This window comes from Rattus rattus, chromosome 11, assembly GCF_011064425.1.
Source record: "Rattus rattus isolate New Zealand chromosome 11, Rrattus_CSIRO_v1, whole genome shotgun sequence".
Classification (NCBI taxonomy): Eukaryota; Metazoa; Chordata; class Mammalia; order Rodentia; family Muridae; genus Rattus; species Rattus rattus.
In genome coordinates, this window is record NC_046164.1 from 17,573,414 (window position 1) to 17,594,527 (window position 21,114).

General features: G+C 42.2%; 1 protein-coding gene across 7 annotated transcripts in view; it reads right to left on the minus strand.

The window, feature by feature from the left end:
- The window catches only part of Evi5 (ecotropic viral integration site 5), a 157,703-nt gene that overhangs the window by 54,350 nt on the left and 82,239 nt on the right, over nucleotides 1-21,114 (minus strand). For all 7 annotated transcript variants that reach the window (XR_004389481.1, XM_032917016.1, XM_032917011.1 and 4 more), the window contains 3 exons: nucleotides 12,189-12,323; nucleotides 10,896-11,036; nucleotides 9,004-9,162 (listed from right to left, as the gene is read on the minus strand). Coding sequence is in view for 6 of the 7 variants with exons in the window: in XM_032917016.1 (XP_032772907.1) it covers nucleotides 9,004-9,162; nucleotides 10,896-11,036; nucleotides 12,189-12,323 (435 nt within the window). In the remaining variant the exon portion in view is untranslated. The remainder of the gene's footprint in view (nucleotides 1-9,003; nucleotides 9,163-10,895; nucleotides 11,037-12,188; nucleotides 12,324-21,114) is intronic.

Genomic DNA, 21,114 nt, shown 5'->3' on the forward strand with positions numbered 1-21,114 from the left:
TAAAACTGCCTTTTATATTATATTACTTATTTAAATTACTTATTTTTTTTTCTTTTTCTTTTTTTTTCCGGAGCTGGGGACCGAACCCAGGTTAAATTACTTATATTATTATATTAGTATACTTTAGTATAAAAATGCTCAGCCAGGGGTTGGGGATTTGGCTCAGTGGTAGAGCGCTTGCCTAGGAAGCGCAAGGTCCTGGGTTCGGTCCCCAGCCCCGAAAAAAAGAAAAAAGAAAAAGAAAAAAAAAATGTTCAGCCAGCTGTGTGGCATATGTAGTTCCAGTAATTGGAAGGCTGAGGAAGGATGTTCAATTAAGAGTTTAAGAACAGTCTGGGCTACACAGGGAATCTGAGGACATCCCATACTATATAGCAGGAGAGGGAGAGGGAGAGGTAGAGAGGGAGGGGAGGGGGAGGGAGAGAGACAGAGATAGAGAGATCTTTAAAAAACCTAAATTCTCCAAAAGAGTATTAAAAACTCTTAGCCAGCACATCAGCCTGGCATCGGCGCCTTTAGAAGGTAGAGGCAGGAGGGTTGGGAGGGAGGGCTAGACCAGCTTTGTCTTTGTAGTGAGTTTGAGGTTAGCCTGGGCTACATGAGATCCTGCTTCAAAATGCTAGAAATGCTGAAAATTTTAGACCTCAATATATCATTTATATAAAAAAAAATCTACAAGCTTTGTCTTATGTGCTACCATTGAAATAAACAACTTTATTTCCGACGGATGTTAATTAAACACTGCTGCAAAGAATTCTAGAATGAAAAACTCTTCCAACAACAAAATGCAAAACCAGATTCAAGGCTTAATTGTAGGTGAGAAGTGTGTGACAAAAAAGAAAAGAGTATATTCTAGTAATTTCTCATAGTGGGATAATTATATGAGGACCTCAGATAAAATAAATGCTTAAAATTATGAAAGTATACAGGGAAGAAAAAAAAGCATGAGCAAAAGAGAAGCCAGGAAGAAGGGGCGGGGCGGGGCAGGCCCATCATCTCAGCACTGGAGACCAAGATCAAGGCCACCCTGCAGCACTCAGTGCTACCTCAAAGTCAGAGCAGGGGGAGGAGAAACAGTGAATTTGGCCAAAAAAACTTTTTTAGTTTTTGAGCCAGCATCTTGCTATGTAGCCTGGGTTGGTCTGTAATTTACAACCTTTCTGTTTTTACCTGCTGAGTGTTTCAATTATAAATGTATGTCATCAGACTGGAGAGTTGGCTCAGAGGTTAAGAGCACTGAGTTCAATTCCCAGCAACCACATGGTGGCTCACAACCATCTGTAATGAGATCCATGCCCTCATCTGGTGTCTGAAGACAGCGACAGTGTTTATATATCTTTTAAAAATCATAAAGGTGTGTCATGCCTCATGAAATTTCACAAATTTAAAAACTAATCAAATAAAATTTCTAAAAATCAATATAACTGTTGATAATAGAAATCCAATGAGGGCTAGAGCAACTAGTCAGTAAATTGAATGGTTGTCATGTATGGCCACAAAGACTTCAGCTTTCATCTCTAACACCCACATAAAGATAAGCATGGTGGCGCAGATTTGAAACTCCAACACTGGGGAGCAAACAGCAGGGGACAGTAGAGCTCCCTGGCATCTAGCCTGGTCAATAGAGGAACTCTCGGTTCAAAGGGAGATCTGTGCCTCCAAAAATAACATGAAGAGGGATCCAGGAAGACACCCCAAGTCAGCCTCTGGCCTCTGCATTCCCACCCAAACATATACAAATATGCACATATGCATGACGCCCACATACAACGAAAGGAATAAATAAAGCTTAGGCGTGAATACTGAAAACTATTAGTGTTCTAACAGAATGTGTAAGACACAGTAAATAAAAGAAGATCCAAATTTTCAGCATTTTTTAAAAGCTGTGGTAAGGTCCGTAAACATTTGAGAAAATTTTATTCTTCCCCTGCCCTCTACAAGAAAAAAGTGTGGGCAAAGCCTAAGGCCTAGTTGTGTAAGGCTATAATCCCAGCTCCTCAGGAGGCTGAGATAAGAGGACCTCAGATTCCAGGCCAACGTGCTGTGAACTCAAGGCAAGTCCACTGACTGACTTAGTGAGACCACGTCCCAAAGTAAGAAGAGTGATCGAAGCTCGCTGGTACACTACCATGGACTCAATCTCTACTGCTTCCAAAAATAACACATGGATATGAGTCTACAGTTCAGGGAGCACCACTAACCCCAAGGATGACAAAGGCAACCAAATCCTCACCTAGACACGGAATAAGGCTCAGAGTGCTAACAAAGTAGACAAGTCAAGGAGAAAGGCAGGATATACGAAGGACAGACAATGAAGGCACTTTACCAGAAAAATATGTAATGCTTTAAAGACTGCTTTTCATCCCTATAAGACTTTACTCAATTAAGTGCTCATATAAGAATAAAGGCAACCTCAATTTAAGAAACTTAAAGAAAGACAAGTGGAGTGATACACAAACCTATAATCCTAGCTATTTCATGGATCATGAGTTTGAGGCCAGCCTGGGCAACAAAGCAAGAAGGAGGAGGAGGAGGAGAAGGAAGAGGCAAGGGGAAGGAAGAGAAAGAGGAAAGAGGCAGCAGACAGAGTAAACAGATGAGACAGACCAAATCAATGAGCACGGACTCCATACGACCCCAGCGTATCCAATCATCTACAGGCGTACAAGGTGTACATGGAATAATATGTAACATGGATGGACACAGCAAGTTCCCCTGACGACCTTACTGTTAAAAATCAAGACATAATTACTGCCTTTAGAATTCATTTAGCCAGGGAAGTATTTCCAATTTTCCAGGTAATAAACAGTAATAAGAAGTAATAAAGAAGTCAAGAGAAAATTTCTTACAAGAGAAAATAAATGAAAAAACTAAAATTAGGAAAGAGGAAAAATAAATGGGGGATAACAATGGAAGCTACAAACTAACAGATGATGAGGACTTTGATCTCTGGGGATGGTTAGAGCCAGAATACTGACACCAGTCTTCTGATTAAATAAGCCTGGGGATTCGGACCAAGCTTGAACTCAGTTTAACCTAGAAGCCTCCTAAGGAAAAAGGGAGGGGATTTAAGCTTTTCTTACCAGGGCAGAAGCAGCTCTAAGCTGTAAAGACAATTTAGCTAGGATGACCATCAGACTAGTGGAAGCCAAGGGTTGGCCTAGAAAGATGATGCCCTTCACAGTAGTCACAACTAACATAAAGTACCTCAGTGTGACTCTGACCAAGCAAGGGAAAGATCTGTATGACAAGAACTTCAAGTCTCTGAAGAAAGAAATTGAGGAACACTCCAGAGAATCAAGTAACCCTATTAAAAATGGGGTACAGAGCTAAACAGAGAATTCTCAGCTGAGGAATGCCGAATGGCTGAGAAACACCTAAAGAAATGTTCAACATCGTTAGTCATCAGGGAAATTCAAATCAAAACAACCCTGAGATTCCACCTCACACCAGTCAGAATGGCTAAGATCAAAAACTCAGGTGACAACAGATGCTGGCAAGGATATGGAAAAAGAGGAACACTCCTCCATTGTTGGTGGGACTGCAAACTGGTACAACCATTCTGGAAATCAGTCTGAAGGTTCCTCAAGAAATCGGACATTCCACTACCTAAGAACCCAGTTATACCTTTCCTGGGCATATACCCAAATGATGCTCTAACATACAACAGGGACACATGCTCCACTATGCTTATAGCAGCCTTATTTATAATAGCCAGAAGCTGGAAAGAACCCAGATGCCCTTCAACAGAGGAATGGATACAGAAAATGTGGTACATCTACACAATGGAGTACTATTCAGATATCAAAAACAATGACTTTATGAAATTCATAGGCAAATGGATGGAACTAGAAAATATCATCCTGAGTGAGGTAACCCAATCACAGAAAAACACACATGGTATGCATTCATTGATACGTGGCTATTAGCCCAAAAGCTCAGAATACCCAAGATATAATCCACAGACCACATCAAGCTCAAGAAGAAGGATGACCAAAGTGTGGATGCTTCACTCCTTCTTAAAAGGGAACAAAATATTCATAGGAGGGGGCATGGAGGCAAAGTTTGGAGCAGAGACGGAAGGAATGGCCATTCAGAGCCTGCCCCACATGGGTACACAACCCATATACATACAGTCACCAAAGCTATATAATATTGATGAAGCCAAGAAGTTCATGCTGACAGGAGCCTGATATAGCTGTCACCTGAGAGACTCTGCCAGAGCCTGAGAAATACAGAGGTGGATGCTTGTAGTCAACCATTGTACTGAGAACAGGGTCCCCATTGGAGGAGTTAGAGAAAGGATTGAAGGAGCTGAAAGGGTTTGCAACCCCAAAGACAACAATACCAACCATCCAGAGCTCCTAGGGACTAAACCACTACCCAAAGAGTACACACAAACAGACCCATGGCTCCAGCTGCATATGTAGCAGAGGATGGCCTTGTTGGGCACCAATGGGAGGAGAAGCCCTTGGTCCTGCCAAGGCTGGACCTCCCCAGTGCAGGGGAATGTCAGGGGGTGGGGGTGGAAAGGTGGAGTGGTTGGGGAGGGGAAACACCTTCTTAGAAGAAGGGGCAGGGGATGGGATAGGGGGCTTATGGCCAGGAAACTGGGAAAGGGAATAACATTTGAAATGTAAATAAAAAATATCCAATTAAAAAAAAAAGACTCATAAGCTCTTGAACACTTTTTGTCACATACCCAAAGGTTGGCCCGAGTCTTTTTTAAGATTATTTATTTACATCACAAATGTTGCCCTTCCTTGGTCCCCAGAGCTCTTCCCCCTCACCTCTTCCCTTTTGACTCTGACAGGTGCCTCCCCCAGGTATGTCCCCCACCCTGGGGCATCAAGTCTCTGCAGGATTAGGTGCATCCTCTCCCACTGAGGCCAGACAAGGTGCCGGGGGGCTTTGGGCCAGCCCCTGTATGCTCTTTGGTAGCTGGCTCAGTCTCTGGGAGCTCCCAGGGGTCCAGGTAAGTTGACACTGTTAGTCTTGCTAACCCACACCCAACAGGCCAAGCACGACAGGACTAGACAGGAGTGCATAACAAGAGACAAAGCAATGCACTCAAGCAGCCTTGGGATGACAGAGAAACTGAATTATCTGATAGACGTAGGGGCTCAGCCTGGTTAGCATGGACACAGGAGGTAAGGCCTGTGCACAGACATATCTCCAAAGGGTAAGCAGAGCCCAGAAAGCATCTGTAAATGAAGAGCAGTGTCTGGTGCTGGAGAGATGGCTCAGCGGTTAGAGCACCGACTGCTCTTCCAGAGGTCCTGAGTTCAATTCCCAGCATCTACACGGTGGCTCACAACCATCTGTAATGGGATCTGATGCCCTCTTCTGGTGTGTGTGAAGACAGCTACAGTGTATTAAATAAATAAATAAATAAATAAATAAATAAGAAATAAATAAGAAAAGCAGTGCCTGCTCTTTAAATTAGGAGAAATATAGGTTGAGGAGTTTAAGAATGCATGCTGTTGTCTTGATTACGGTTTTTCTGCTGTGAACAGACACCATGACTAAGGGAATTCTTACAAAACATTTAACTGGGGCTGGCTACAGGTTCAGAGGTTCAGTCCATTATCACGAAGGCAAGAGCATGGCAGTGTCCAGGCAGGCATGGGGCAGGAGGAGGTGAAAGTCCTACATCTGTAACTGAAGGCCCCTAGGAGAAGAGTGGCTTCCAAGCAGCTAGGACGAGGGCCTTAAAGTCCATGCCCACAGTGACACACCTCCTCCAACAAGGCCACACCCACACCAACAAGGCCACACCCACACCAACAAGGCCACACCTCCTAATAGTGCCACTCCTTGGGCCAAGCATATACAAACCACCACACTGCTCTTGCAAGGGACTCAAATTCAATTCCTGGTACCCACACTGGGTGGCTCACAGCCACCTGTAACTCCAGCTTCAAGGGATCCTATGCCTCCGGCCTCCATGACTACCTGCACTCACATGCCCATACTCACACATATACATAATTAAATAAGATTCTGAAAATTGGATAAACAAAAACTTCTTCAAATAGCAAAAACAATCTCAAAAAATCTAAGTTCCAGGAAAACCAGGGCTGCAGAGATCCAGTCTCAAAAAGAAAAGTCTTTAAGCAGAAGAAATAAGAAATAAAGACATATCAGACAGGAATATAGTCTACACAAAGAAATAAAGAGCTGAAGTTGAATTAACTGAAAAGAAAAATGGATTTCACAAGAGCAATATAACTCAATTGGTAGGATGAAGTACTCACACGTTAACGTATGTGTGACAAAGATACTCTGAAGGCTGGGACCATCTGAGAACAACGGCAGTTACTGTGAGTTCACTCACCACACAATCCGCTGCTCAGCACTATTGTTTGAAGGCAGCACTAACTAAAGATGCTTTTTGTCAGGCTGCAGAGATGGCTCAGAGGTCAAGAGCACCGACTGCTCTTCCAGAGGTCCTGAGTTCAATTCCCAGCAACCACATGGTGGCTCACAACTATCTGTAAAGAGATCCCATGCCTTCTTCTGGTGTACTTATATATAATAAATGAATAAATCTTAAAAAAAAAAAAAAGATGCTTTTTGTCAAACAGAAAGCAGCCATTAACAAACAGCTTGAAGGGACACTAAACCAGTCACCTGTGAAGATAAAGTCAAACCAAACTAAATCCAAGAGATGAAGAAGGAAAGGAATCAAGACAAAAATCTCAACAGACAGAAATTAGTTTAAGTGGAACCACGATATATGGACAGGCAGGATGTATAAGAAACTGTGAGGCTGGGTTTTTACGAGTTTCACTGAGATAAAGCTCATTTATAAAATTCAGCACTTCAGTGTACATTGAATTTGGAAGTTTTTAGCATATTATGCATTAAAAAACACTTGTGGCTCTTTCCCCATCTTAAGACGGGTGAAAAGGCAGAGAAACCTGATACGCAGGAGAAGAACCCTGTGGCCAGGAGAGTGGGCGGTGCTGCTGCCGCCTCCGGTGCCCAGGTGCAGATGCAGCCAAAAGGGTAGCCTGAGGTTACAAAGCCTCGAAGGGGAAGCCCCACGGCAGCCAGACCCTGTGCTGGTTAGAGGGCTGGCAGGTACTCCCGATCTGCCATGCATTCCAGAGAGGCCTCATACAAAAGGAAATACTCAGCTGCCAAGACTGAAATGAAGACGAAAAAGGAGAAGGTCCTTTGTACTGTCACAAAAACGGTTGGGGGAAACAAGGGCATAATTTTAGCCTCTTCCATATTTTTAATTTCAATAAACGTTTCTGAGAAAGTAATTGGATTAAAGTAATTTAATTAATGTAATTAATTAATTAAAGTATGGTGCCTGACATGGAATGTCCATTTATTTGTTCACTGGAATACAAAGTGACATGTGAGTAGACTATGCCCCCTACTGACTGAAGAAATCCTCTGAAACAACCAATCACATGTTCCATTAGCACTTCTATGGATCCATGAATTCACACTGCTAAGGATAAAGTTTTCTAAATGTATCTGTACCGTACATGTGCAGACTTTTGTTATTCCCTAAACAGGATGGAGTAACAATTATTTCTCTCACATTTGTGCTATATTGGGCCTTGTACCTAAGGATGGTTTAAAGTATACTGAAGAATGTATATAGGTTAGATACAAATAATAAACCACTTTATTTAAGGAACTTGAGCATCTGAAGATTTCGCTCTCAGCAGAGATCTGCAATCTGTTCCACAGATCCTACAGGACAGCCTTGTGTGAAATACAGCTCAGATAAACTTAACTCAAAAAAGCCAAATATCCCTGTACAATACAACAGGTCTTTATTTCATATATATGAGTTCACTGTCACTGTCTTCAGACACACCAGAAGAAGACATTGAATCCCCATTACAGATTGTTGTGAGCCACCGTGTGGTTGCTGGGAATTGAACTCAGGACCTCTGGAAGAGCAGTCAGTGCTCTTAACCACTGAGCCATCTCTCCAGCCCCCACAACAGGTCTTATAAACACAATAATTTGCACATCTTAAGCCAAATTTATTTAAGATAGGGATTTAATATAGAAAAGGGGAACATGAGAAGACTTAATTACTCACAATCACACTATATACTGGGAAAGGCAGAATGACCATTGTAGCTGACAAAATGTGATTCTCTACTTGAAATGTTTTACTCATTACGGAGAAAACCATCTGGTAGGCAGAGTCAGGGTGCTGCTAAATATCATATAATGCACGGGGTAGAGAAATAAAACAAATGATTTCTAGCTCAAATGTTAAAAAAAGTATTCAAATTGAGGATTTTTCCTTCTTAATTTGTGCAATAAGGCAACCTGATGAGTTTTACTAATAAACCCAAAAGTCTAACTTGTTTCAAATTTATTGAAGGGTCAAAGCAGAGATTACATCTCTGAGAGGAAAAATGATTTGCCTATAATCTCGGCGCTGAGAGGCTGGGGCACATTAATGGCTCAGAGAGCGCGCTTGCTGTCTAAGTGTGGAGACCCGAGTTTAGATTCCTCAGGACTCATACAGAAAGTGAGCTCACGTTTAACTCTAGCGTTGCACACAGTACAGGCAGGCAGGGAGGCAGGCAGACAGATCACTGGACTGTGCTAGCCAGCCAGCTTAACTGAAACAAACAAACAAACAAACAAACAAACAAACAACAAAGACTGAGTTGCTGGAGCTCCAGGTCTGCTAACAGCACTGTCTTCAGAGAACAAGGGCAGGCAGCAAAAGGTAAGTTCTGTCTGTCTGCAGGAGGACTAGAAACTGCCGTCTAGACCTCAGCTTTTGTGTCAGTCCTAAGGACTACACCACAGTGAACCTGATTCATTTACCACTCCCTTAAACATGACAGCACAATGTTCACACTTTCCATTTAAACCCCACGTTTTCACTGTGCTTAACCTCACAGTATCTCGCCACTGGTATGTTTAGCTATATAAAATACATTTGAGAAGACAGCTGTGTGGTGCTCTGATCCACGCTACTTCCCGCCTACCTGGGCCGGCCCATCATACCTGCGTCTCCATCTCCATCATCCTCTGCTTCATCTCTCTCATCTCTGCCTGGGTCTCCGCTTCTCTGAGGCGAATGCTCATTAGCTCACCCTGCAGCTCACTCACGGCGTTTCTCTTGGGTGGGTCTTTCCACCTCCCAGAAGTCCGAGCTACGTGACGCTAAAGCAGAAACCATGAGATTGCAACACGTACTCTACAGGGGATGAGTTAACAGAGCACGCATGTAAGCACTGCCCATCATCAATTGTTAATCTGTTTAAGAGAAGCTTTTGCCTTGTAATCTTACTCCTGGTTGGCTTTGGACGTATGCTCTTCCTGTCTCAGCCTCCTAAGGGCTGGGATTCCAGAGAGACATCACCAAGCCCAGCTTAATTTATGCTATTGAACCTGAATTTTTGAAAATTCAATTATTAAAAGCCATGTTCTTCTAAAATTATATTATATTTATTCACTGGTTTGGGGGTGAGGAATATGCCATAGCACATATATGGAGGTCAGAGGGCAACCTGTGAGTCAGTTCTCTTTCACCATGTGAATCCAGGGAACCTAACTCAGGTGCTCAGCCTTAGTTATGAGGCCTTGCAGCCAAGTGTCTCCTCCCACTGAGTCATCTCACAGGACCCCTCAAAGACCAATTTCAACCTTTATTAGATCTCTCTCTTCCTATCCTCCCAACCTCTCAACCTTCCCCCAGTCCCCCACCCCTCCCACCCCATTCAAGCCAAGACCACCGTTCTGAAATTGTATGGGGATTTTTTGGTGGGGGAAAGGGTTGAAGATAGGGTTTTTTTTTTTCCTGTGTAGCCTTGGTTGTCCTGGAAGTCACTTCGTAGGCCAGGCTAGCCTCAAACTCATCAATCTGATTGCCTCTGTCTCCCAAATGCTGGGATTAAAGGGTGTACTTCATCACCCCAGTAACTTATTTAAAAACTCATTCTTCTCTGTCTTAGAGATTGTTACATTTTGTTCTTTGACCTAATTTCACGTTCGTGGAAATATACCTAAAGTGTCATTTATTTTTTAACAAGCATTTTCAAAAGAAGTTAAAATGTATGTATATACATTGATGTCCCCTTCAGGTGGTTCACACTTCCCAGCAATGTACCTAATAGTAAAGAAAATCTTCATTTGATGAATGAGCAGACTATCAAATTGCCCTCTCAGTTTCATTTCTAGGGTTGGAAAGATGGCTCAGCAGTTAAAGGCTAGGTTCACAGCCAAAGACTTAAGTTCCATTTCTATACCATAGGTTAGAGCGATTCATCAGACTAATTTCCTTGTGCAGTGGGTCGGTCGTAGCTAACACAGAAACTGGCAAATGATCAAAGTGCAGAGAACAAGTTCATATGGACAGCTCAGCCATAAAGAAGGCATCTGTGTCCCACTCTATCCCAGCAAGGCTCGGGGACCACTGTGAGGAGGGAATGGAAACGCCTAGGAGTGCTGGGGAAGACCAGGGCAAGCAGGGTCCTGGCCTGACAGGACACTGCACTCATGAACTGTCAGCAGCTGCAGTTGCTGCACACGGCCTGTATAACCAAGCCAGTGGGCATTCCGGCATGAAGCAGGGCAAGCACGTGCTCCTGACAGTTGCTCCTGGATAAGGCAGGGTAGGTTTCCTTTAAGAATGTGACCCCTGGAAGATCAATCTTGCTCAAAGGAATGATCCCATACCCATAAGTACATGTGCAGCACAGACTGGACCAGTGAGTTTAGGAAAAAAAGAGTCCTGAAGGTGGGAGGGAAGAAGGCAAAGGGTGTGTCTGGGAGGATTTGGGGGTGTCTCAATTGTGACAAAAAGCAAGATTCTTCATCACCTGCTATTTCAAATTCACACAAACCAAGTTCTTCCGTTTTAGTCCCTTTAAGAAAGCAGGTCAGGCCTGACATACCTGCCAGTGCTCTTCTAAGTCTCTGACTTGCTGTCGAAGTTCTTTCAAACCCATAATGGCTTCAGCTTCCCTCAGCTTCACAGCAATGAGTTCTTCCTGAAGCCTTGCAATGTTATTCTCATCAGGAAATGAGTTGTTCTTCTAAAGTCAGAGAAAAATTAAGATTTTTTTAAATTAGCTATATATGCCTGTTTGTACACATGCATACATGTGTGGAGGCTGGAGAGTAAGCTATAGGAGTTAGCCCTCTCTCCTTCCACCATGCAGACTCTGGGGATAGAGCTCTACTTGTACTCTTAAATATGGAACATGGAGTTGTATCAAAGAAACAAAGAGGAACTGGCACAGTTAACTGTGAAGATGAGATGAGCTCCCATACTCATGGACTGGTAGAATTAATATAGTCAAAGCGGCCATCCTACCAAGAGCAATCTACAGATTCAATGCAATCCCCATTGAATTGTAACAAAACTCTTCAAAGAAATTGAAAAATCAATCTTCAGTTTTGTATGGAAACACAAAGATCCAGAAATAGCTAAAACAAGATTGAACAATGGGAGAACTGCTAGAAGGTAAGTTGGCCACACAGCTATCATAATAAAAATAGCGTGGTATTGACATGACAACAAACACATTGGCTAACTGAACCAATTAAATCAACGGAATCAAACTGAAGATCCAGATGTAAGTCCACACACCCATGGATGCCTGATTTTTAACAAAGAATCCAAAACTACACACTGGAAAAAAGATAGCATCTTCAACAAATACTTGATCAAACTGGATGGTTGCTTAAAGAAGAATGCAAATAGATCTGTATTTATCTCTGCACAAAACTCAACCCCGAATGGACCAAAGTCCTCAATGTAAAGACCAGATGCCCTGAATCGGATTGAAGAGGAGGTGGAGAACAATCCTGAGCTCACTGACCTAGTGAAGGATTCTGAATTGGCAGCCTTACGGTTACGTTTATTTTCTGCCTATCCCCTCTCTTCAGGCGGGGTCTCATGCACACCAGCTGACCCTCACCTTACCAGGCAGCCAAGGCTGACCTTGAACTTCCACCTCCCAGTGCTGGGGATTTTAGGTGAGTGCCACCCTTCCTGGCTGTACGTGCTGCAAGCTACCTCCTGTATTCACTAGCAACATTTCCTTGTTTGCTGATTCAATCAACTCATACTCATAGTTCCTCATGTGTAAAACATCACGTCCAAGCCAACTCTTTAACAAGTACTTGACAGCATCTGGTATACCTCCCGCAGGCTGAGAAGCAGGTACCACGCAGCCTCTTACCTTCTCTATGTCCAGCACTTTGTCCTGCATCTCCTTCAGGGCACACTGAGACTCAGCTTCACTCAGTCTGGCTTGGACCAACTCCTTCTCCAACTGCAGCACAAAATCTTCGTTGTAGGTGGAACTGCATTTATGCTAAAGATTATGAACATATACTGAAATTTCATGGAAACACAAACGTATAAATATATATAAAGAGGAAAAAATGATTATTTAACTTGGGTATTATGAGCAACTAAAAAGTAAAAGTATATTCAGTGTTTCAAATTATTTCGTTTTCTCAACAAATGAGCTTTAAGAAAAGAAAGAAAAAAGAAACAAAGAAGGAAACAAAGAAAGAAAGGAAATTAAAGTTATCATAATTTTTGGCTTGGTAACAAGCTATTACATTCCTCAATGTTCATACAAAGTACCTTTCTTTTTGCTGTCCACCTATCATAATACTAAGAATTTATTCTGACTCTATAGACAGACATGATCTGTACAACACAGTAAACATTAGCCTTATGCAAATAGTCCTTGAAATACGAAAAATCTTTGCTGAGTGTGGTTATAAACAAAAGACACAAACTAGCTTTTAACCTTGAGTTCAACCTCCAGCACCACCAAAAGTATAAAATTAAATAGACACATGAAATACCAAAATGATTTTGTTATGGATTGCATGTTGTAATATTTTAAATACACTAGGTAAAGAAAACATTGATATCCCTTTTGCTCTTTTCAGTATGGATAATACAATTTCTTAGACTGCTTATTTAGATTCCATTGTAGATTACAGGATCATCCAAAGACTTCAAAATTCTATTTTTAATCCATTGAAAGCAAAAATGGCAACAGTAGTTAAGGTGAAGTATCTTAAATCCTAAAGAAAGTTGTATTTGCTTTAAAGATGTCAATTCCTTTAAAATATTTGCATAGATTAGAGTAAGCAAAGAAAAAGAGCAGATGCTACACAAAGAAATAAACCGATCTTCCTGGTTGCTGCCGCCGCGGAGAGCCCGTGGGCAGCACCCCGAAAGCGAACTTGAGCCTCGGGTCCACAGGTAAGACCAACTTTTCTGCTACAAACGACTTGCCTGGTAAACTCAGGTCTCACAGAGGCGGAGTTCCTCTGGGACCGGACACTTCGGTGTTTGGCCAGACGCGGGCCTGCGGATCCCTGCCCTCAGCAGCTCTCTGCTCCCAGGCCCCTGGAGGGGAGTTCGCCGCCTGGTCGGCGGGCACTCCTGAGGCAGCAGAGCGGAGGAGACCACCAACGCTGCCCACCCCTGCCCACATCCCTGGCCCAGGAGGAAACTGTCAACGGCCTCTGGGTACCCGTAGAGGAGGGCCCAGGAGCAGCAGGTCCACCGCGTCTGAGACACCGCACCTGAAGGGACCGACCGGATAAACAGTTCTCTGCACCCAAATCCCGTGGGAGGGAGAGCTAAACCTTCAGAGAGGCGGACACGCCTGGGAAACCAGAAGAGACTGCACGCTGCACACAGTACTGAGCCCAGAGGAAAAACACCAAAAAGATATCTGGAACCCTGGTGCACGGAACCTCCCGGAAGGGGCGGCGCAGATCTTCCTGGTTGCTGCCACCGCGGAGAGCCCGTGGGCAGCACCCCGCGAGCGAACTTGAGCCTCGGGTCCACAGGTAAGACCAACTTTTCTGCTGCAAGTGACTTGCCTGGTGAACTCAAGACACAGGTCCACAGGAACAGCTGAAGACCTGTAGAGAGGAAAAACTACACGCCCGAAAGCAGAACACTCTGTCCCCATAACTGGCAGAAAGAAAACAGGAAAACAGGTCTACAGCACTCCTGACACACAGGCTTATAGGACAGTTCAGCCACTGTCAGAAATAGCAGAACAAAGTAACACTAGAGATAATCTGATGGCGAGAGGCAAGCGCAGGAACCCAAGCAACAGAAACCAAGACTACCTGGCACCATCGGAGCCCAATTCTCCCATCAAAACAAACATGGAATATCCAAACACACCAGAAAAGCAAGATCTAGATTCAAAATCATATTTGACCATGATGCTGGAGGACTTCAAGAAAGACGTGAAGAACTCCCTTACAGAACAAGTAGAAGCCTACAGAGAGGAATCGCAAAAATGCCTGAAAGAATTCCAGGAAAACATAAATAAACAAGTAGAAGCCCATAGAGAGGAGACACAAAAATCCCTGAAAGAATTCCAGGAAAACATAAATAAACAAATAGAAGCCCATAGGGAGGAGACACAAAAATCCCTGAAAGAATTCCAGGAAAACACAATCAAACAGTTGAAGGAATTAAAAATGGAAATAGAAGCAATCAAGAAAGAACACATGGAAACAACCCTGGATAGAAAACCAAAAGAAGAGACAAGGAGCTGTAGATACAAGCTTCACCAACAGAATACAAGAGATGGAAGAGAGAATCTCAGGAGCAGAAGATTCCATAGAAATCATTGACTCAACTGTCAAAGATAATGTAAAGCGGAAAAAGCTACTGGTCCAAAACATACAGGAAATCCAGGACTCAATGAGAAGATCAAACCTAAGGATAATAGGTATAGAAGAGAGTGAAGACTCCCAGCTCAAAGGACCAGTAAATATCTTCAACAAAATCATAGAAGAAAACTACCCTAACTTAAAAAAAGAGATACCCATAGGTATACAAGAAGCCTACAGAACTCCAAATAGATTGGACCAGAAAAGAAACACCTCCCGTCACATAATAGTCAAAACACCAAACGCACAAAATAAAGAAAGAATATTAAAAGCAGTAAGGGAAAAAGGCCAAGTAACATATAAAGGCAGACCTATCAGAATCACACCAGACTTTTCGCCAGAAACTATGAAGGCCAGAAGATCCTGGACTGATGTCATACAGACCCTAAGAGAACACAAATGCCAGCCCAGGTTACTGTATCCTGCAAAACTCTCAATCAACATAGATGGAGAAACCAAGATATTCCATGACAAAACCAAATTTACACAATATCTTTCTACAAATCCAGCACTACAAAGGATAATAAATGGTAAAGCCCAACATAAGGAGGCAAACTATACCCTAGAAGAAGCAAGAAACTAATCGTCTTGGCAACAAAACAAAGAGAAGAAAAGCACACAAACATAACCTCACATCCAAATATGAATACAACCGGAAGCAATAATCACTATTCCTTAATATCTCTCAACATCAATGGCCTCAACTCTCCAATAAAAAGACATAGATTAACAAACTGGATACGCAACGAGGACCCTGCATTCTGCTGCCTACAGGAAACACACCTCAGAGACAAAGACAGACACTACCTCAGAGTGAAAGGCTGGAAAACAACTTTCCAAGCCAATGGTCAGAAGAAGCAAGCTGGAGTAGCCATTCTAATATCAGATAAAATCAATTTTCAACTAAAAGTCATCAAAAAAAAGATAAGGAAGGACACTTCATATTCATCAAAGGAAAAATCCACCAAGATGAACTCTCAATCCTAAATATCTATGCCCCAAATACAAGGGCACCTACACATGTAAAAAAGAAACCTTACTAAAGCTCAAAACACACATTGCACCTCACACAATAATAGTGGGAGATTTCAACACCCCACTCTCATCAATGGACAGATCATGGAAACAGAAATTAAACAGAGACGTAGACAGACTAAGAGAAGTCATGGAGCCAAATGGACTTAACAGATATTTATAGAACATTCTATCCAAAGTAAAAGGATATACCTTCTTCTCAGCTCCTCATGGCACTTTCTCCAAAATTGACCATATAATTGGTCAAAAAACGGGCCTCAACAGGTATAGAAAGATAGAAATAATCCCATGCGTGCTATCAGACCACCACGGCCTAAAACTGGTCTTCAATAACAATAAGGGAAGAATGCCCACATATACGTGGAAATTGAACAATGCTCTACTCAATGATAAACTGGTCAAGGAAGAAATAAAAGAAAGAAATTAAAGACTTTTTAGAATTTAATGAAAATGAAGATACAACATTTCCAAACTTATGGGACACAATGAAAGCTGTGCTAAGAGGAAAACTCATAGCGCTGAGTGCCTGCAGAAAGAAACAGGAAAGAGCATATGTCAGCAGCTTGACAGCACACCTAAAAGCTCTAGAACAAAAAGAAGCAAATACACCCAGGAGGAGTAGAAGGCAGGAAATAATCAAACTCAGAGCCGAAATCAACCAAGTAGAAACAAAAAGGACCATAGAAAGAATCAACAGAACCAAAAGTTGGTTCTTTGAGAAAATCAACAAGATAGATAAACCCTTAGCCAGACTAACGAGAGGACACAGAGAGTGTGTCCAAATTAACAAAATCAGAAATGAAAGGGAGACATAACTACAGATTCAGAGGAAATTCAAAAAATCATCAGATCTTACTATAAAAGCCTATATTCAACAAAACTTGAAAACCTGCAGGAAATGGACAATTTCCTAGACAGATACCAGGTACCGAAGTTAAATCAGGAACAGATAAACCAGTTAAACAACCCCATAACTCCTAAGGAAATAGAAGAAGTCATTAAAGGTCTCCCAACCAAAAAGAGCCCAGGTCCAGACTGGTTTAGTGCAGAATTCTATCAGACCTTCATAGAAGACCTCGTACCAATATTATCCAAACTATTCCACAAAATTGAAACAGATGGAGCACTACCGAATTCCTTCTATGAAGCCACAATTACTCTTATACCTAAACCACACAAAGACCCAACAAAGAAAAGAGAACTTCAGACCAATTTCCCTTATGAATATCGATGCAAAAAATACCAATAAAATTCTGGCAAACCCAATCCAAGAGCACATCAAAACAATCATCCACCATGATCAAGTAGGCTTCATCCCAGGCATGCAGGGATGGTTTAATATACGGAAAACCATCAACGTGATCCATTATATAAACAAACTGAAAGAGCAAAACCACATGATCATTTCATTAGATGCTGAGAAAGCATTTGACAAAATTCAACACCCCTTCATGATAAAAGTCCTGGAAAGAATAGGAATTCAAGGCCCATACCTAAACATAGTAAAAAAGCTATATACAGCAAACCAGTTGCTAACATTAAACTAAATGGAGAGAAACTTGAAGCAATCCCACTAAAATCAGGGGACTAGACAAGGCTGCCCACTCTCTCCCTACTTATTCAATATAGTTCTTGAAGTTCTAGCCAGAGCAATCAGACAACAAAAGGAGTCAAGGGGATACAGATCGAAAAGAAGAAGTCAAAATATCACTATTTGCAGATGATATGATAGTATATTTAAGTGATCCCAAAAGTTCCACCAGAGAACTACTAAAGCTGATAAACAACTTCAAGCAAAGTGGCTGGGTATAAAATTAACTCAAATAAATCAGTAGCCTTCCTCTACACAAAAGAGAAACAGGCCGAGAAAGAAATTAGGGAAATGACACCCTTCATAATAGATCCAAATAATATAAAGTACCTCGGTGTGACTTTAACCAAGCAAGTAAAAGATCTGTATAATAAGAACTTCAAAACTCTGAAGAAAGAAATTGAAGAAGATCTCAGAAGATGGAAAGATCTCCCATGCTCATGGATTGGCAGGATTAATATAGTAAAAATGGCCATTCTACCAAAAGCTATCTACAGATTCAATGCAATCCCCATCAAAATACCAATCCAATTCTTCAAAGAGTTAGACAGAACAATTTGCAAATTCATCTGGAATAACAAAAAACCCAGGATAGCTAAAACTATCCTCAACAATAAAAGGACTTCAGGGGGAATCACTATCCCAGAACTCAAGCAGTATTATAGAGCAATAGTGATAAAAACTGCATGGTATTGGTACAGAGACAGACAGACAGACCAATGGAACAGAATTGAAGACCCAGAAATGAACCCACACACCTATGGGCACTTGATTTTTGACAAAGGAACCAAAACCATCCAATGGAAAAAAGATAGCATTTTCAGCAAATGGTGCTGGTTCAACTGGAGGTCAACATGTAGAAAAATGCAGATCGATCCATGCTTATCACCCTGTACAAAGCTTAAGTCCAAGTGGATAAAGGACCTCCACATCAAACCAGATACACTCAAACTAATAGAAGAAAAACTAGGGAAGCATTTGGAACACATGGGCACTGGAAAAAATTTCCTGAACAAAACACCAATGGCTTATGCTTTAAGATCAAGAATCGACAAATGGGATCTCATAAAACTGCAAAGCTTCTGTAAGGCAAAGGACACTGTGGTTAGGACAAAACGACAACCAACAGATTGGGAAAAGATCTTTACCAATCCTACAACAGATAGAGGGCTTATATCCAAAATATACAAAGAACTCAAGAAGTTAGACCGCAGGGAGACAAATAACCCTATTAAAAAATGGGGTTCAGAGCTGAACAAAGAATTCACAGCTGAGGAATACCGAATGGCCGAGAAACACCTAAAGAAATGTTCAACATCGTTAGTCATAAGGAAATGCAAATCAAAACAACCCTGAGATTTCACCTCACACCAGTGAGAATGGCTAAGATCAAAACTCAGGTGACAGCAAATGCTGGCGAGGATGTGGAGAAAGAGGAACACCTCCATTGTTGGTGGGGTTGCAGACTGGTACAACCATTCTGGAAATCAGTCTGGAGGTTCCTCAGAAAATTGGACATTGAACTGCCTGAGGATCCAGCTATACCTCTCTTGGGCATATACCCAAAAAGATGCCCCAACATATAAAAAAGACATGTGCTCCACTATGTTCATCGTAGTCTTATTTATAATAGCCAGAAGCTGGAAAGAACCCAGATGCCCTTCAACAGAGGAATGGATACAGAAAATGTGGTACATCTACACAATGGAATATTACTCAGCTATCAAAAACAATGACTTTATGAAATTCGAGGCAAATGGTTGAACTGGAAAATATCATCCTGAGTGAGCTAACCCAATCACAGAAAGACATACATGGTATGTACTCATTGATAAGTGGCTATTAGCCCAAATGCTCGAATTACCCTAGATGCCTAGAACAAATGAAACTCAAGACGGATGATCAAAAAGTGAATGCATATCGCTCCTGAGAGACACAGCCATAATACAGCAAATACAGAGGCGTATGCCAGCAGGAAACCACTGAACTGAGAACAGGACCCCCGTTGAAGGAATCAGAGAAAGAACTGGAAGAGCTTGAAGGAGCTCGAGACCCCATATGTACAGCAATGCCAACCAAACAGAGCTTCCAGGGACTAAGCCACTACCCAAAGACTATACATGGACTGACCCTAGACTCTGACCTCATAGGTAGCAATGAATATCCTAGTAAGAGCACCAGTGGAAGGGGAAGCCCTGGGTCCTGCTAAGACTGAACCCCCAGTGAACTAGACTGTTGGGGAGAGGGAAACAAGGGGGGGAGGGTTGGGAGGGGAACACCCATAAGGAAAGGGAGGGGGGAGGGGGATGTTTGCCCGGAAACCGGGAAAGGGACTAACACTCGAAATGTATATAAGAAATACTCAAGTTAATAATAACAAAAATATATATAAAAAAAAAGAAATAAACCACAGAGACAGAGGTATGGCACCTTACACACAAATAAATACACACACACACACACACACACACACACACGCACGCGCGCACGCACATACACACAAAATGTGGCCAACTTACATTTTCTTAAAGCCCAGTACATACAAAAACTGTAGTGCAAAAGTAATAAATGTATTATTAAGCTGAGGTGCTGGTGCACATAGATGATCCCATCACTCATTTACTCATTTTAGAAGCTGAGGCAGGAGAATCATGAATTCCACAGCAGACTGGGATACATAGTGAGCTCCTATCTCCAAAAAATAAATAAATTAAAAAAAATAAAGAAGAGGAGGAAGAAAGTGGGTGGAAGGGAGAAAGTTATCTAATGCTTCACTACGTTTGTGTGTGTATGTGTGTGTGAGAGAGAGAGAGAGACAGAGAGAGAGAGAGAGAGAGAGAGAGAGAGAGAGAGAGAGAGAGAGAGAGAGAGATCATATAGCCATCACTTTAGACTTAACGTAGATAATTTAAAAACTGGCAACTCCAAAATTTAAAAGAGCTATAGAGAACTCTCCTAGCTGAACTGTTTTGGGTGAATGGTTCTTTCTACTCTACATTAGGAATAAAGTGGGTATCGAAACTATTAAAAATGATCAAATGCTTTCTGAAAGCATTTCAATTTTGTTTATAAGATGCTTGGCATTCTGCCCATGCACCCAACAGAGGTACAAGTGGGAGCATGCCCTCCTCCTAGTCCTGGGGACAAATCCCAGGCTTTGTGCCTAGGCAAGCACGGCACCACTGAGCCACATCACAGGGCACCTTAGCCCCATTATGCTGGCCAGGTAGGAACTGAACTTGATCTTCCCGCCTGTGTGGCTAGGACTAACTCAATCTAAGGCACTTTAACCAACATGTCACGTCTAGTAATTCTGGCTCTATTAAAACAATGCTTATACGGAAAAATGTATCTGCAACCACACTTCATAAACAACTTAACTGAACAAAAATACTCTTTTGGACTGATCTCAGCCAAGCTAAAGGTATCATATATATTAATGATGTCACAGATATCCTATGGACATTACCAATGTTAATTTGTAACTCTGAGAGGATCTGATCCAGTCTGCTTGCTGATATCCTGATAGCCCTAAGAAAATATAAAACTCAGATGGCTCCCATCAAAATAGAAGCTCCTCCACAGAGGAGGGGGAGGAAGGATTGTAGGAGCCAGAGGAGTCAAGAACACCAGGAGAACATGGCTGCCAGAATCAACTAAGCAGAGCTCACAGGGTGGAAGCGGCAACCATGGAGCCTGCATGTGTCTACACCAGGCCTTCTGTATACATTCTGTGGTTCTCTAGCTTGGGGATCTTGTTGGACTCCTAACAAGGGAAGTGGAGGTTTCTATGGCTCTTCTTCCTGCTTGTGGGC